At 32.0% G+C, this 17482-nt stretch overlaps 2 protein-coding genes and 1 non-coding gene across 4 annotated transcripts; all 3 read left to right on the plus strand.

The window, feature by feature from the left end:
- Positions 1–427: 427 nt before the first annotated feature.
- Positions 428–623, plus strand: LOC112419558 (U2 spliceosomal RNA). Its single transcript, XR_003009690.1, has one exon. It is a non-coding gene; the product is annotated as a U2 spliceosomal RNA (small nuclear RNA).
- Positions 573–2726, plus strand: LOC25487478 (phosphatidylinositol N-acetylglucosaminyltransferase subunit P). Its single transcript, XM_013609422.3, has 5 exons — positions 573–897; positions 1114–1304; positions 1513–1585; positions 1829–1947; positions 2219–2726. The coding sequence occupies exons 2-5, from the start codon at positions 1115–1117 to the stop codon at positions 2341–2343; spliced, it is 507 nt and encodes a 168-aa protein (XP_013464876.1). The 5' UTR covers positions 573–897; position 1114; the 3' UTR covers positions 2344–2726.
- Positions 2727–11030: 8304 nt separating this feature from the next.
- On the plus strand, positions 11031–16285 carry LOC25487479 (uncharacterized). Of its 2 annotated transcripts, none has more exons than XM_024775729.2 (8): positions 11031–11282; positions 11376–11416; positions 11507–11570; positions 12444–12632; positions 13305–13376; positions 13865–14043; positions 14128–14246; positions 15950–16285. In XM_024775729.2, exons 1-7 carry the CDS (start codon positions 11148–11150, stop codon positions 14240–14242), a joined length of 795 nt encoding a protein of 264 aa, XP_024631497.1. In that variant the 5' UTR covers positions 11031–11147; the 3' UTR covers positions 14243–14246; positions 15950–16285. The 2 variants fall into 2 exon arrangements, with proteins under 2 accessions (XP_024631497.1, XP_013464877.1); XM_013609423.3 differs by having other exon boundaries at positions 11033–11282; positions 15985–16285.
- Positions 16286–17482: the final 1197 nt, after the last annotated feature.

Raw genomic sequence — 17482 nt, forward strand, 5'->3', positions numbered from 1 at the left:
AAAAAGTTAAGTAACAAAACTCAAACATCAAATAGGATTAAGCCACCATTCACAAAGATCAAACACAAAATTTGAATTTTTAGCTTTCAAAACTTATTTAACCCTTCATTTTAATTAAGTAATCTCTTCAATAATTTGAACAATATTACTCGCAAAAAAAAATTAAATCATTTAGAGAGTTTTATATAATCATCACTACCAAGTGAGTCGTATAAATACATTGTAATACATCTTTTATATAAACTGAGTTTTGAATTTACTTTAGGTGAATATGTCTCTTAAAAGCCAATGATATACATTTGTCGATCCTCTTAAATATGTGCATTCAATCATTCTCATTCTATTTTCGTGCAAAAACTCATTCATATTTCATTATACATCTTCGAGTGTACGAACTACATCTCTAACAAAATTTTCGCTTTACACGAACCTTTCTCAACTTTTTGGCTAAGATCAAGTGTGGTATTTGTTTTTATTAGTTTAATATTTGATATGTGGGCCAACAAGTCACACGATATTAGTTTACTTTTTTGAGGGGGAGGGAGAGACTAATTCAGTAGTTGCTACTGGTTTCTCAAGTGTCGTATTTGTGTTGCAATATCGCATGGGCTGATGAACCCCACCCTAAAGAAAAAATCTAATAAAAAATTTACTTGAATTTTCTTTGTTTATATGCCAATATTTCTTTATCTATAATCTTCAATAGACATTTGTTCATGATCATCATTATATATCGTCACTTATATGTGAAAACAGAATCAACGTACACTTCATTTCAATTAACACTTTTCACTTTGAACTCGCGCGTCGCATTTCCCATTTTCTTCCTCGCGCGCGAATTTGCTTCTGCCTGTGGAATCTCTCCGCCGCGCTCTCCACCGACCACCACATACACAGGTAATGAATCAATGTTTTGTGATTTTGGAATTTTTTGATTTGGGGATTTTGTAATATTCTTTAAAATTGAGAATTGTTGTTGTTGATTTTCTCAAAATTGGAGATTGTTGTTATTGTTAATTGATTTCTATGGAATTTTTTGTTGTACATTGTAAATTTAGAATTATATGATTATAATTATTAATTAAAGTTGAATGATTTGCAACCCTGGATCAGAATGGAAAGTCCTCGGTCTGTCAACAGTCCAAGAAGAACACTGAGTCTTTCAAGAAAGCGGAGGGCGACTGTGTCATTTCTTGATTCCGATGACAAAAACAACTCTGCCTCTGCTTTGTCAGCTGATCATGGCCCTAAACCTTCTGAAGTTTACGGTTTTGTTGGATCTATAACTACCGTTGTTGCTACAGGTTTTTTCATTTATTTTGTTTGATTTATAATTCTAAATATTTCACATTGTTTTCATTTAGTTTATCGATTTCAAATAGTAGTTGTAACATTGTGATGTTCTGTATAACTACTAGTTTACCATGTGTTAAAAAATGTCTCTGAGGTTTCTTGTGATGTTCCTGTGGCATTTTTTTTATTTATACTTTGTTCATTTTCCTTTGTGAATAGTTATTTTCTTGGTATGGGCATATGTTCCAGAATCATGGCTACATTCTATTGGCATCTCCTACTATCCTAGCAGGTTAGACACCTCAATTCCTTTTATCATTTGAAGCTTTTGCAACCATGCAGGTCTTCTGCTCTATGTAATTGTTTGGTTGCACAAAAATAAGAAATCTAAAGTGAGAAGAATTCTGGTGCCTTAATTTAATTTAATTTAATTTTGTAAATGTAAACTCAACTAAGGTGTATGAAGCAGGTGTAGTGAGCTCTTCCATTTAGCGATTTAACTACTTGTGCATTGAAAACTACTTATGCTTTTCAGATACTGGGCTTTGGCGGTACCAACTTATCTGATGGTGACCATTGTATTAATGTTGGTATTCTACATTGGCCTTAACTTCATGTCAACACCTTCTCCTGCATCCATAAACACAGTTTATGGTGAGTTTAGTGCAGAATTTTTTAGCAGTGTGGGTGTGCTTAATTTTGATTCCTAGATTTTTCCTTCCTAAGCTTTTTACACATGTGAATAATTTATTTATTTATCTGCATGAAAAACTTGTGTTCGAGTCCTTTTCATCTAAGTTATGTCATTTTAGCATTGAAGAATTTCATTTCAGTTATTCTTTTCCCAAGACTGTGCTATCACTTACGGACCAGTGAATTTGTGAGTTCAAGTTTTTTATCAACTGATTTTGACATCTTTGTTCAGATGAATTCAGTAGGGATCCTTTGACGCTTGATTCTTCGGTAGAGGGGGATGAGAAGCCCATTGATCCCATATCTGATATCGGCATCGACAGAATCAATGATGCTATGTTCAATAATTCAGCCTAACAATCAGACTTCGGACCTGTTTCCAATAGTATGGTGGATATTCTCCCAAGCAGTTGCTGCGGATGTGAGTTCTCGCATGAGATTTAGATGTTATAGCTTTTAGACATGAACTTGGTTGAGTTGGTCTTGTGGAAGAATGATTTGGATTCTTTTAATTCATAGTGATTTTTTAGTATTACCCTGCTATTGCTATCCATCCTTGTAGTTTCTGGCATTAATGCACATAGTGATCAAACTTCCACCTACAAAATTTATATGACCTGCTCTTAAGAGCATGCCCTTCTATCCCTTGAAAACAGCACAGACACATCTTGGTTCATGTTTCAGAAAAGGTGAAGATAATGCATTCAAATTCAATGAGAAACATCTTGGTTCATGTTTCAGAAAAAATGTTAGTCTAATTATATTACAACAACAATCAAGTCTTATCCCACTAAATGATGTCGGCTACATGAATCAAATTGGTAGTTTGTTTGTTTATCCCACTTAGTGGTTTATGGTCTATCATAAACCGTGTTTGGATCAAACTCATTAATCTCTAAAAAAGTTCTACTAGATTCTCTATATTAACTCCACTAATTTTTTATTCGTTTGTAAATTGGTTTATTATTGTCCTTCCTCTTATCATTTTCCTATATTTCTATCTTCTTCATCCTTTGAATTTTTCTACCCAGAACCAAGAGGGGTAGAAAGGCATGGATGTTGAGTGCTTAGAGTGTGCTTGCTGTAAACTAAGGGCTCTATGTCCAAATAAAGTTGACATCATAACTATTTCTGTGGCAGCGCGGTGATTTAAACTCTTACAGGAAACTTCAAATGAGTGATCAAACTAGTTCATCGTGATCAACTTTCGACACTAAACATCTTTTCATCAAATCAACACTTTCTTTTTAACAAGTTAATCTTTCTATCAAATTAATCCCAACAAAGTCTTTTATTTAAAATCAACCAACAAATAATTATTTCCTACCAAAGAACTATATACTTTGATTTCTCTATGCACCGAGATATAAATAGATACAACATACCACTCATGTCGAGCACAATAATAAAATTTCATTTTTCTCGCTATTTGAATTTGTTACATTTTAATTTGCATTTAATAATAAAAAGAAAATAAACATTTTTAAGTTAACAATTTTTTTAACGGATGTTGTAGGGTGTCAATTTTTTCCCAACATACAATCGACTCCCGAATATAAAATTTGGTTTCAATGACTATTTTTTGCTTTAAAGGGTTTTTTCAACGTTTTTCTTATTTAAATAAATTTTAGGCCGCAACAGAAAGATATTTCATTTTATGTGGCTTTGCAAGGTGACAATAGTCACAAACTTTGTAGGAAGGGTTTTCAAGTATACATTGTCACAAATGAAAAGAACTATAACTAGGATCACTAATTGAATTCCAATTTTTAATAACAATCAAGAGTGGAACAAATACAATTGAAGTAGGTCTCAAAGCACCATTAGACCATGAAGTAGTTTAGCATACCTAATCATCCTCATCGAGGTTAATTCCAGAAATAACCAAAACTTTTAGATAAAACCAATCTGCAATTGATAGTTGTATTAATTTGGAAATAAAAAAATAAAAAATAAAGTGATACAGTTGATAGTTGTATTAATTTGCAATTGGTACAATTGTAAATAAGAAGAAATGGTTATACAACGACCAAATTTACGATTGTGAAATTATATTTGAACATCTATTTGGTGACAACTTTTATGATAATTTTCTCTCTCATACTCACATTATATTTTACTTTATCTCTTTATTGCTATGGTTTTCGTGTCAATACTACTTTTTCTTTGTAAATTATGGTTGTTAAATAAATTGTCACCAAATTGATTGTTCAAATAACACTGATTTACATAGAGTTGTAAGGCATGTGACCTTGGATAGGCTTTATCTTATGAAGAAGAGTGAAAATAACAAAGATGGAGTCACGTGATATTAGGCATCGGAATCAAGGATGCAAGATGAATATATATCAGAAGAGTAATGATATTTGAACAACTTTTTTGCTACAACTTTTGGGACAATCTTGTTGTGCTCTCTTTTCATTGGTCAAAAACAATGGAGAGAGAAAAAGGAAGAGAGAGAATAAGAAGATAACGTGAGTATGAAAGAGAAAGTTGTAAAAAATTATACAAAAATGGTTGTACAAATATCATTTCTCATACCAGAATTATATGGATCTAACATAAAATCTGCTCACAAAGATAATCCAAATGGGTATCGATTAATTTGATAGCTAGATCTATATAATATATCAATAATTTATATATTTTGAGAACCATTTTTCTCTATTTTACCTTTGCTACATTTGAACAATTTTAATTAATTTTTTATTTGTTATGTGAATTTGAATCTCGATACATGCGTAAATCACATAAGGAGATCATCTTATAATGAAGTAGTTAAGACAATTGAAAGTTACAAGCATTTGGACATTCTAGGAATTCAAACTAATATGATTAAAAGTTCTACAATTGAATTTCTAAACAACAGAGATCGTCCCCAATATTCTTAGGTTGAGGATGAACTCTGTTGTTTAGAAATTCAATTGTAGAGCTGTTAATCATGTAGGTTTGAATTCTTAGTATGTCCACATGCTTGTAAATTTCAATCGTCTTAACCACTTCATTATAAGACGACATCCTTATATGATTTAGAATTGCACGTATTAAGGTTCAAATTTACATAAAAAAACTAATTAAAATTTCTCGAATATAACAAAAATAAAATAAAGAAAAATTGTAACACAATTATATCTAGATTATTGAGATGATATATAGATCTAGCTATCAAATTCAACAAGATCCACTTACGATGGTCTTTTGTGGCCAAATTTTATGCAAGATCCGCGTAAAGCAAAGTTATTGGAACCAAGTAAGTAGAACTTGCGAAGAATACAGTGATTGGTAGAAATTTTTCTTGCCAGGACACGCACAACATACCTTTAAGAGATTAGCACAATAATTTTAATAAGAATAAAATACAAAGAATTCAACTTACCTTGGTAATTAAAAAGGGTATACAATCCAGAAGTCCTAGCTCAACTGGCAAAATGTCGAAATTGTTAGGTCGGATGTCATGACTGGGGTTCGAACCTCAGTACTTCTACTTATGTGTGTGAGTTTATAATGACTTTGCCGTTTCGTCTATCTACCAAAAAAAAGGGTATACAATACCTTTCCAATTTCCATTGCAAAAATTGATTTTGGACAAGACTTGGAGAGAGGAAGGGGAGAGAGGGAGAGGGAGACGAGGGAGGGAGAAGTATGTGATTTTTGAGCAAAAGTGGTGATTAGAAATATTCACTAAGGAAGAGTTTATACAGCGAAAAAAATGCTAGAGGAATTTCATATAACAATTTTCGATAATGGGGATCGGATCCTCTGTATGTAAGAGTTCATGTAGGCGCATAAATCAAGACCATAAGAATATCATTTGATACAATTTAGAACCATCTAGATTTATGGACTATATTTTGAAATGGTAAAATATAATATCCAACCATTAGATCTATGTTAAATAAAAATGTTTGATTAAAATCGTGGTTGAATGTTCAAGATCAAACGACTCATGTTACTTCTTCTAGAAATCCAAAATAATTTTTAAATAAATTGGTTGAGGGCCTTATAGTGATAAATTTTCTTTTCTTTTTCTTTTGCACTTTATTGACTTAGATGATATCAAATTTTGGCGTGATTCATTGTCTAACTTGAATTAAGGAAAATAGTCAAAGGGAATAATTTTCAATGTGAATTCATGAAATTAAAGGAAACTAAAAATTTATTGAAAATTTAAATATACCATATGCGGTATATAACTTGTCGTCCTTCCAAACCTGACAAGCCTTATCATCAAGCGATAACATTTTTGTAAAATAAGAAAAGACTATACATTTAATGTGACACCCTGATGACAGAGCATCATATGACATTTTGACTATGTTTTTAGTACTTTTTCTTTGTATTTGAAGACAAATAAGATGAGAGTTAGAGAAGTTGTCAATGGTTTGAGAAACATGTTGTATTGTTTTCACTTGATTTGTTGTAATTCAGTTTTATCCTAGATTGCACGACTTCATAGGTGTTTTGAGTGTTTTGTAGTGAGGAATCATGTAAATCATAAAATCAAGACATCATGTGAAGTATCAAGGATGAAGAATTGAATATCAAGGTTTCTTAGAAGGTTGTTGAAGACAATACAAAATGAACAAAATTTATTTCAAGTTCTCAGGAGTTTTCAGACGAAAGAACGATCGAAAACAGGAAGAAAACACAAGAAATCGCACCTGAAGGGCTGCCTCATGCACCCCCGCGCCTGTACCAGGCGCCCCTGCGCCTGGCACCGAGTAAAAACCGCTTTTTGCTTGTTTTTCAAGCTGGATCGGCGCATAAGCCCAATTTTCTTCTCTTAATCCCTAAGTAACTTAATGATATAAATATAGACCCTTGACCACTATTTTATTCATTCATAAACATTGACGGTTCAGAGCAAGGGTAAGCATCAGAGATTCAAGGCGGAATTTCTCCTCCTTTTATTCTTTATAGGGTATTGTTTTGTTATGATGTATGTTGCCATGAGCAACTAAACCTCTTGATTAAGGTTCCACGATGAACTCATTCTTATTTGTTGGAATTTATTAATAAATTGTTCATTCAGTTTATGCTTTTTATTGTGTTGAGATTTAAATTAGATTATGTCCGTTCTTAATGCTTAGTCAATTGGTTAACTACAAGTGTAACCTTGGAGATTGATCCGTAGGATTAAAGTAGGCATTGACAACCCGAAATTTTATCAGTTTATTGGCTTTCCTAATTACAACTTCTTATAGTGGTTAGGAAGTTAGGTTTGAGTCGTCTCCGTCATTATTCCGCTCTTTGGAAAAACGTAGTACACTACTCCGGTGGGTCCTACAGAAGTTATCTAAAGAGCCTAGTGTGGGTTTTACTGTCGTGACACATTGAATCAGTGATGTACTACATAAGTTGTTTTGTTTCCTAAAAGATAATTTCAATAAAGATGAAAGGGAGATTCAAGGAAACTCTAATTGCCGTTAATCATCTAAATCACAAAAACATAATCTAGCATTGTGCAGGGAAATGTAACCATGCAATTCTATCATTTTTATTTACTTTTCTCTTTTGAAATAAGTTTTTTTAATTATTGAGTTGAACGACAAACCCTGTGGAAAACGATACAACTTGCTACTTTACTGCTTGCTTCGATTTGGTGCACTTAACAATTTCGTCCATCACACCCTATCCCAATAGTGTTTAAATAGGTAATAAAATAGAAAAATACAATAACATTTGTTCAATTTTGAATGCTTGCAACCATAGAAGTTATTACATGATAAACATGAGACAACATAAAAATGAGGAAACTTTATTAAAAAGGTAGAGAAGAACCTTAATTGTTGTCAAACTAGAGATTTAGACGCGGTTTCGACTGATAATCTTCAACTGTAATTCCCTTTCTTTAAGTGATTAGTGTCGAGATAGAAACTTTGTCCATCAGTTTTAGGTTCCTTATCTGCTCCAATAGAGCGATAATTACGGTCATTTTTGGGGTTTTGCTATTAAACTAAGAAATGCATGTACATATAAACGTAATGGCAGAGTGATAAAGGAATAAAATAACATAAAATAGTTTGTCTTTGTTTGATTATTGAATACATTTTACAAAATGAGTATTCATTGGTAAAACAATTCCTATTGGCCAAACCAACATGGCCTATAATATTTATAATGTGTAAGTTTCCTCTCGTTGAGGGTTCACGGTGTCCCACGTTCAGATGATAGCTTCTCACTTCACAATATGATATGTTGATAGGGTTCATAGTGCACATCCCTTCCTCAATATATGTTCCCCCAACTCATCGCTCATTGTACATATTTGATTAAAATAGCACTAGCCTAACATTCCATCGGTTGGTCAAAAAACTCGAGTGACCTCTAATCGCCTATATGTCAACTTTGGCTAACATGACAATTATTTTAAATTTTAAATAATAACATTATACATATATTACTCTAAAATAACCCAAATAAGATTTGTTCCACTTTCAAAAAATTGACCATGATTCCACCTTTTGAAATCACATGATCCAGAAAACTTACTTCTTCTAGAAAAAAATTCACACTTTGATATCTAAGCGAACAAAATATTATTATCTTTAAGCATTTACAACACAATTGTGTGATTCACTTCATGCTGGTCCTTGTTCTTAGAGAAATTAAAATATCCTTAACAAAGACAACAACAAATTTATTCAAGATAAATCTAAAAACATTATTCATATAATCAATTAATATTTTTTTTTGTTAAATAGTTTAATAGGTAGAGAAATTCACCTTAAAGATGAATAAGTGGGATGTTTGGGGTTCGAAACCCATTAACCCTTACCAAATAAGTTAAGCTTATGGGGACATCGATTAATATAACTGTTGCGTACGAATGCAAGTGTACATTGTATCAACAAGTGGTAAAAAGATCATATCCACAAACCACAAGGATTGATTGATATGTTCTTAATTTCAAAGTTTTTCTAACTAAAAACTTGTTTAAACCCACTTGAGTTGATCTGGTGGGATTGACTTGAGACTTAGGAGTGTGTTCCTCTTTGAGGTCTCATGTTCGATTCTCTGTAGTATCAATTTAGGTTGGCTAGTTTAACTTCTTAAAAAGAAAAACTAAAAGCTTATTTTTTTATGGATAAAAGCTTGACAGCTTGTTTATGTAAAAATGAAATAAATCATTTTGCGTTTTTCACATTTGAATAAAAGATTATAAGTAAATGTTGCAATTAAAATGTTTGATTAAGATTCAATTCATAAGTATTTCAAACCAAAAAAAAAAAAAAAAATCAATTGATGTCACTATTTGGACTGGTTTCTCAACTTAACTATTAAAATAATTTTGGTCTTGTTAAACAGTATCCTCAGAGGTTAAGAAAACTATAAATAGAAAATTTATCTTAAATTACATTATTTTTTATAAAAAGTTATTTATTTTGCTTGCTTAACCAATATCATGAGATCATTGTTTAGCATTCTCCATATAAAATTATGATATTTTAAGTTTACTTCTTAGTTAATTTTAATAACTTTTTTAATCTCCACAAAAAAATATTCACGCAACTTTAGTTCTTCCTAAAACTAATTTTGTATAATTATTGTTAAACTCTTAAATTTTTTAACGTTTTCTTTTTTAATATATTTAGGACGTTATAAAAAGTTTATTTACTAAAATTTAAAATATTTTAACCTAAGACGCAATAAATATGAATTTCGTAAATGTCAAATATTTAGGACGTTATAAAAAGTTTATTTACTAAAATTTAAAATATTTTAACCTAAGACGAATTTCGTAAATGTCAAAAGTTCACATTTTAAAAAGAAATCAAAATTTGAGATTATATTTTATGCATATTTTTTTTATAATATCTTAAATATTTTTTTTAATATATCACTTAATGTATGTGCAAAACTTTTTTTTTTTTACACCAACAATGTATATTTGGGTTAAACTTTAAGTGAAATGATGATTTGTGGGCTCATTTTATGGCATGCATCAAATCAAATGTTACACAATACCCATGCCACAAAGCCAGATATCAAGAGAAATACATGCAATAAGCCAAGTGTCAAGAGGAATGCATGCAACAAGCCAAAGTGTCACTCATGCAATAAACCAAGTGTTAAAACTCATAAGGAATACATGAAGCAAACCAAGTGTTACCCATGCAATAAATCAAGTGTCATGATTCGTGAGGAATACATGCAACATGTCAAGTGTCAAAAGGAATACATGCAGCAAGCCAGATGTTGCGCATGTAATAAATAAAATGCCATGACTCATGGGAATACATGCAACAAACCAAGTGTCAAGATCAATACTTGCAACAACCTAGTGTTACCCATGCAATAACCCAAATGTCACGAGGAATGCATGCAACAAGCCAATTGTTATCCATCCAGTTAACCAAATGTCAAGAGGAATACATACAACAAGCCAAATGTTATTCATGCAATAAAACATATATTTTTCTTCTTCCCTCATGAATCTCAACCCCTTATCTTTCTCATGAACTCACCAAAACCTTCACTCTCTGTCATTTTAATGTTTTTATTTTGAAAAGGGCATTTATCTACTTCTCTCATCAATCACAACTCTCTCTCTTTCTTCTAGATCCTCTCCGCCCTCCCCTTTTGTGCTCGTTCTTCGCAAATCCTATGACATTTGGATCATGCATCTCTACTTCGGCTTCTCAATCGGCAAATTCTTTGAATGTAGTTGTTCTCACAACAAAAGTTTCGTAGAAACACATGAAAATAACTAAAAAAAAACAACTATAGTTAAACCTTCTGTTGTTGCCAATCACAACTCGTTGTAAGTTCAATAACATGTGACTTGAAATCGATCTTTTCCTTCCTTCCCATACGGTACTACTCTCTCTCCCTCACATTCGAGCATATTTGTGAAATTTTAAATAGTAGTAAACAATCTTATAAATGTATGATCTAACGTGTCTGGTTCAAACAAAAATTTATACAACGATTTCAAATTATTTGATATTTATTATTTATAAGAATGAATTTTTACCCAAGTAATTTACTGTACATTTTTTAACTCACGGCAGTAATTTTATTCACCCCACCTTCTAACAATATTACATTTTCCTGATTGACCAGTGCCATCTAGTTGGAATTATGCTAAGTTAGAGGCAGAGTCCAAACGAAGAAGACGAACAAATTCGCATTGAAAATCAAAAGTAGTGAGAAGAAAAATGCAAGGTTTGAAGCCATTGATACGACGTCGTTTCAATGTCAGAGATTCGATTATGGCTTTCACAGACATCACTGAACCCGAAAATCTCCATTATCGCCTCACCCCCAAACGCAGCTTCATCGATTTATACCAGGTCCCTCTCTCTCTCTCATCCATTTTTCTATTGATGGGTACACCAAATTATGGTTAAAAATTGAATTTTTTACTTTTGGTGAAAATTTTACAGTTTGGAAATAAGGAAGCAGTTGCAAAGGAGAGAGCTAGATTGTAAGTTTTTATTTGTTTTTGTTAATGGGTTTTGTGTAAAGAAATGTTTTTTGTATTGATTTGGTGATTTTGTTGATGGGTTTTGTGAAGGAAGGATGAATTGAGTAGGGGACACTTTGCTGATCTAAATGAGTTCAAGCAACATGGTGGTAAGGTAATGCAATTTTATCATAATAATTATAATTTGTTTGTTGTTGGCATAGAAATATTTCATTTATTTTTGAATGTTAAGCCATTGTTTGGATAATCAGTTTAATTAAGCTTTTTATCATATAAGTGTTTATGTATAAACTATTTCCGTAACAAAAAAGAAAGTTAAGGCAAACTGTTTTTACAAGCTATCCTTAAGAGATTATGGAAATATATTGAAAATAACTTATGGACATGTTATAAGCTCTTCTAACAGTCTCACAAGTGTTTATGCAAGTAGATTAGCTCAAATAAATCAATACAAACAAGTCCTTTGTTTCAATAGCATGTCATAATGTGAAATGTTCCATACTGCCGAGGGTACAAGATAGTTTTTCGTGTTTTATTTAGGGACCTATGTTCCAATGAAGTTGACCTCATAACTTATATAAAGCTTATGCAAGTCCTCAAAACCCTAAATTGGTTGGTTTTAGTGGATATTTTTTCAAATTGGTCTGTTAAAACATGTTTGGAACTTGACTTCTCTTATAGGCTTGTCTCAAGACAGTTAATTGTATATAATTTTGATATTGATGTTTATTTTGATCGATACATGCACATTATAATCTAATGAACTTGTGATAGTGATAAGTTAGTTAGAGACTAGAAGCGCGTCTTGCGTATACCAATGGAAGTATGCATGTTATTCTCATAGGCTTGTCTCAAAACAGTTAATTGTATACCATTTTGATTTTGATGTTGATTTTGATTTCGATCAATACATGCACATTATTATCTAATTAACCAATGATAGTGATAAGTTGGTTAGAGACTAGAAGTGCATCTTAGGTGTACCAGATGAAAGTATGACATGTTTATTTGTAATTGTGTTGTGCAGATTGCTATAGCTAATAAAGTGATTATACCGGAAATGGTAGCCGTGAAATTTCCTGATATCAAAGTCAACTTCTCGGATGGCAAAACAATGAAGCTTCCTATTCGCATTTCTGATTACGCGGTTGATTCCGACAAATCATCTGTTCCAAAGGCATCTCTGGTCTGTCTTTCGTTTCGAGCAATCTCCCAGGTAAATGGTTCATGGCAGGGTTTTATGTCTACCTTATTGCATTGTCTGCTCATCCAAATGCTGCCAACATAGCCATTAATGCATAATGATTAAGACATTCGATGGCAGCATTCGTTGTAATTTAATCTTACTATTCAATTTGAAAGCTGAACAACGTCTTCTATTTGTTGTCCAATATGAAAGGGATTTAAATGAGTAGAAAGATAGAGTAAATGACAAGAAATGAAAAAAATAATGATACTGAAAGCTGCAATGAAATATTGCTTTATTTGTGTTTGCGGTTCAGCCTAAACAGTTATTGTTTTTGTCGGGAAAATCGCTCACATATTGCTTTCAATCATACCTTTTTATCAGACTAAAGTGATAAACAGATGAGAAATGCTAGGAACACTCTTTTTAACACTCTCTCCAACATTCACTCTCCTATTTAGTGAAACCCATGTAGGTCTCACCACTTTATGCGAGACCATTTCCAAAGTGTGGTACCCACATGGATTTCATCCAACAAGAGAGTGGGTGTTAGAGAGTGTCAAAAAGAGAGTATAGCACTCCTCTAGAGAAATCATAGTCTGTTCGTTGTGTTGTTTTGAATTTGAAGAACAATTGTTTGTTTTGGTTTCAAACTTTGATTTACTGTTGCTGCAATAAAATTCCTTTTTATGTCCTTGACAGGAAATGATCAATTCTTGGACTGTGCCTTTTGCTAAAGCTTTTAGTGACTCGAAAGATGTTAATTTATATCAGGTAATTGGTTTTTTTTTTTGTTGTGATTTTTTGCATTTTCTCATCATTGAGTTTGACATATTAATCAGCTATTTATTTAATAGAATTCCTATTGTCTTTCTATATTATATAACGAGGAATGCTAGCAACACACACACACACACACCAACACACTCTCTTTGTTTGGTTAAAATTTACATGGCCCTATCAAATCATGTGGGTACCATATAACTTTGATGGGACCTATGTAAATTTTAACCAATCAAAGAGAGTGTATTGAAAAGTGTGTCTTAAAATGTGTGTTGCTGGCATTTCTCTTATATATTTAACTGCTATTTTGTCCAAATGTAAAAAACATTATTCTCAATTCCAATTTCGACGAGATTAAAGTAAGCATTCAAAATTTTAATTCTGATTTATTTATCCATACGAACCCTTATTTCTTTTGATTTTCGCCTTTTGAATGATCAGCAACAAATTTTTAATGAAGCTTTTGCATTGTCTATCAGGTATCATTTATCGATTCATGGCTTTTATGCCGGGCCCCTATAAAACGTCTCCTTTTGTGGTCAATGAAGAAATCTAATCATAACGAAAACAAGGATACACTTCAGGGGAAAATGGTATATTCATTTGGTGACCACTATTATTTCAGAAAAGAACTAAAGCTAGTGAATCTCCTCACCGGGTATAAAAGCGTTTACTTGCTTATACAATTCATTCTTAGCCAATGAAGTTATGAGTAGTACAATTTTTAACATTAACTTCACAGGTATATCTTCCTGCTAGATAATTTTGGCAGAGTAAGATGGCAAGGTTGTGGATCGGCAACAGATGATGAAGTTTCTTCCCTTCTTTCTTGCACATCACTTCTTCTAGGTCGGTAATGAGGTAAGACCGTGGTTATCAAAATTGAGGTTCAAATTGTGAATCAGAAGATCTATTTTCGAATCATAAATCAAATTTTATTATTATTATTATGAATCAAAATATACATTACCAATACAAATATGACATTTTTATGTAAAAACAAGTACAACAACCAAGCATTATCCCACTAAGTGGGGTCGACAAGTGTATTAATAATAATAATAATAATAAGGGAAATAATAATAATAATAATAATAATAATAATAATAAGTGGTTCTTTTGAGTAAAAACAAGTGATATAGTAAAATTATGAGCTGGTATGTCATATATTTATAAATTGAGTTCAGTTTTCTATCAGTTATCAAGTCAAAATCTGACTGTGTATCGTAAGATACTGATAACCATGGTAAGACCTTTAGAGATATGCCTTGCTGCAGCATATTATGTTGTTAATCCCAGATAGCGGCGCGTAGCGAACCACAAATGCTATAGCGGTATGGTGGATAGTGGGATGATCGCTGACAGCTATTGTGAAGACTAAAAAACAACGTACAAAGTAAACAAAAATTCCAAATCGATACATAAATACTCAAAATAGAAAAACATACAAAACTAAAGGGACAATCATACTTGATAATTAGGCCAAATACCTCTCGCGGTCCTTTAAATTAGATAACGATTTAAAGTTTCTTTTTTGCAACAAATTGATCCTTTAAGTCGTAACATATTTTCACCATTACCCTCTTTTCGTCAAACTCAGTTAAAAAGTGCTTATGTGGACGTTGAATGCTAAGTTGGTGGGTCCAAATTCACTGATCTAAAAGCCAAGGTTCATAGGTGTATTATTTAGTCTTGGTTTGAAAAGGCATCGTTTGATTACTTGATTTATATTGTTGTTCACGAAACATTTATCTTTAAAATTGGGTTTGAATTCGGAAACAAAACAGAGATGTGTGTAAGTAATCATTTTTTATGTCATAAACACTTTTTGGACTTGTCATCTCAATGTTAATTAGTATCGTAAGCACTTTTTAACGAAGTTAGATGAAAAAAGGAACATTGTAAATATTTTATGACTTAAAGGACCAATTTGTTACGAACAAAAAAAATTCAGAACTGGTTTGTTGTAAAACAAAATTAAAGGATTGTTTTGTTACAAACAGCTAACTTAAAGAACCGCATGAGGTATTTGGCCTAATAATTATAATCAACTTCGTCATTTCCCATCAAAATAAGTTGTAAATGTAATCAAAATGACATCCTGTCAAAATGACAAAATCAAGTTCTAAAAGTAAACAAAACGACAAGCAATTAAAATCATGCTTCCGCTCTGCGTCTGCCTCATCTTCACTTCTAAGTTCCACCACATCAATATTATCTTGTTCATCACTTGATTCAAAATCTTTGTTCTTCCACCTCCAACTCATCATCTCCATTAGGCATAGCTGTAGTGAGTCTAGACTGCTATTTCGGATAGTGGGATTTCCTTAATTTTCGGCCGCCACAACTGCCACTGCAGAAGGTGTCTCGGGGAGATGGCGTTGCGCTGGACCCTAACACTGCCGCGCTATTCCTCTATAGCGCTGATATATTACGCTACTGACAACCCATATCATATAAAGGAACACTTTTAAACCATTTTTTTCTCTTCACTTATCATCCTATTTGTTTTCTTTTTAGTATTTTTCTTGTTTGAATTTTTTTTATTTTTTATCTAAATGTAGGTGCATGACTACGCTATTGTTCTGTTGTATTTCAGAATTTTTGGGCTGTGATGGAAAAGGTTGGAGGAGATTTTGCTGTTTTAAATGGTTTTGTAGACATTTATGAAGCTTACTGCTTTTTGGGGGAGGAAAATTGTAACCCAAGGAAGCTATTGTTTTTTATTACCAATATTTGTATAAGTATTAAGTTGAAATTCTTTCAGATAAAAGCATACACAGTTTTAGGGTTATCAGTGTTGCTCTTGGCCTGAAGATTATCCTTGAGGATGTATCTTTTGTAATGATCATTACATAATGTGCATGATGAAGCGGGTATCACCTCTTTATGTCAATAGATCTAAAGGTTTTTTTTTTTTTCACTTTTATTATTCTCTCTAATGTGAGAACATAAAAGTAACATGAGAAAACTAAAATTGAGTTTTGGATGTATGACTAATCATGAACGTTGTAGCTCTAGCCAAAAATAGACTTGGAGAATTGTACATTTTTTATTTTGTATTTTATTTTTGTAGTTTCAAATTGTTAATTTTGTTTCTTAATTTGTTTTATATTAATCTTTTTTCAAGTTAGTTGTAAAACCTTTACACCATTGGACCAAACCTCACTTTCAAAAACTCATAAAAGTGTGTTTGGCTGTGAGAAGAAATTGCGAAGAGAGACATATTATGAGAAGAGAAACAAATAAATTTGTTATATCTCTCTCTTCTTTTGTTTTACTCACAGCAGAGAGAGTTGTAAAACTCTTTGAAAAGAAAAAAAAGCCCCAAATATAAAAAAGTAACATAAGATTATTTTAATTTGATTCAATAAATAAAATGTAAATAATGCCATAATTTAAACTAGTTCAATTTAATTATTTTTACTAGTTTAATATTGAATTATAATACTTTCACAGGTTTTTATGCGAGAGGTTGGTCCTCAAAACATTCTTATATAGGTTTTTAAAAATCTACAATATTTTTTTATGTAAAAACTGTCTTATAAAATTTCAATCCAATACAACCCATTTAATGTTTTGAAAGGGGGAGAGGAAAAAGGAGTTGGGAAAAAAAAAAAAATCCTTCCTAAATAAATTTTAACTTCCCGCCAAAAGTGAGAGATTTGGAGTAGAGATTTGGAGTAGAGTGGTTAATTTGTAATAAAGTGTTATAACCCTTTCATTAGAATTTCTCTTCTCCCCTTTCAAACCAAATACAACACATTTGAAATCCATCCTCTTCTCTCTCCATTAAATTCACCCTTTCCCTCTTCTCCATTAAAATTCACGAAGTTGTGATTTTGGCCCCTAAGAAAAAAACTACAAAACCGTCCCCTACATTTTGCATCTGTGGCAGTTTTGGCCTCCAAGGCCAATTTTGACTCAGTCTACGGTGATGTGGCACCCTAAGTGATTTGCCACATGTAATTTTTTTATTTATTTTTTTTACCAAAAATTGACCTTAGGGGCCAAAACTGCTACAGTTGCAAAACTTAGGGGACGGTTTTGTAGTTTTTTTCTTAGGAGATCAAGATCGCAACTTCGTGAAAGTTAGG

This window comes from Medicago truncatula, chromosome 2 (assembly GCF_003473485.1).
Source record: "Medicago truncatula cultivar Jemalong A17 chromosome 2, MtrunA17r5.0-ANR, whole genome shotgun sequence".
Taxonomy (NCBI): domain Eukaryota; kingdom Viridiplantae; phylum Streptophyta; class Magnoliopsida; order Fabales; family Fabaceae; genus Medicago; species Medicago truncatula.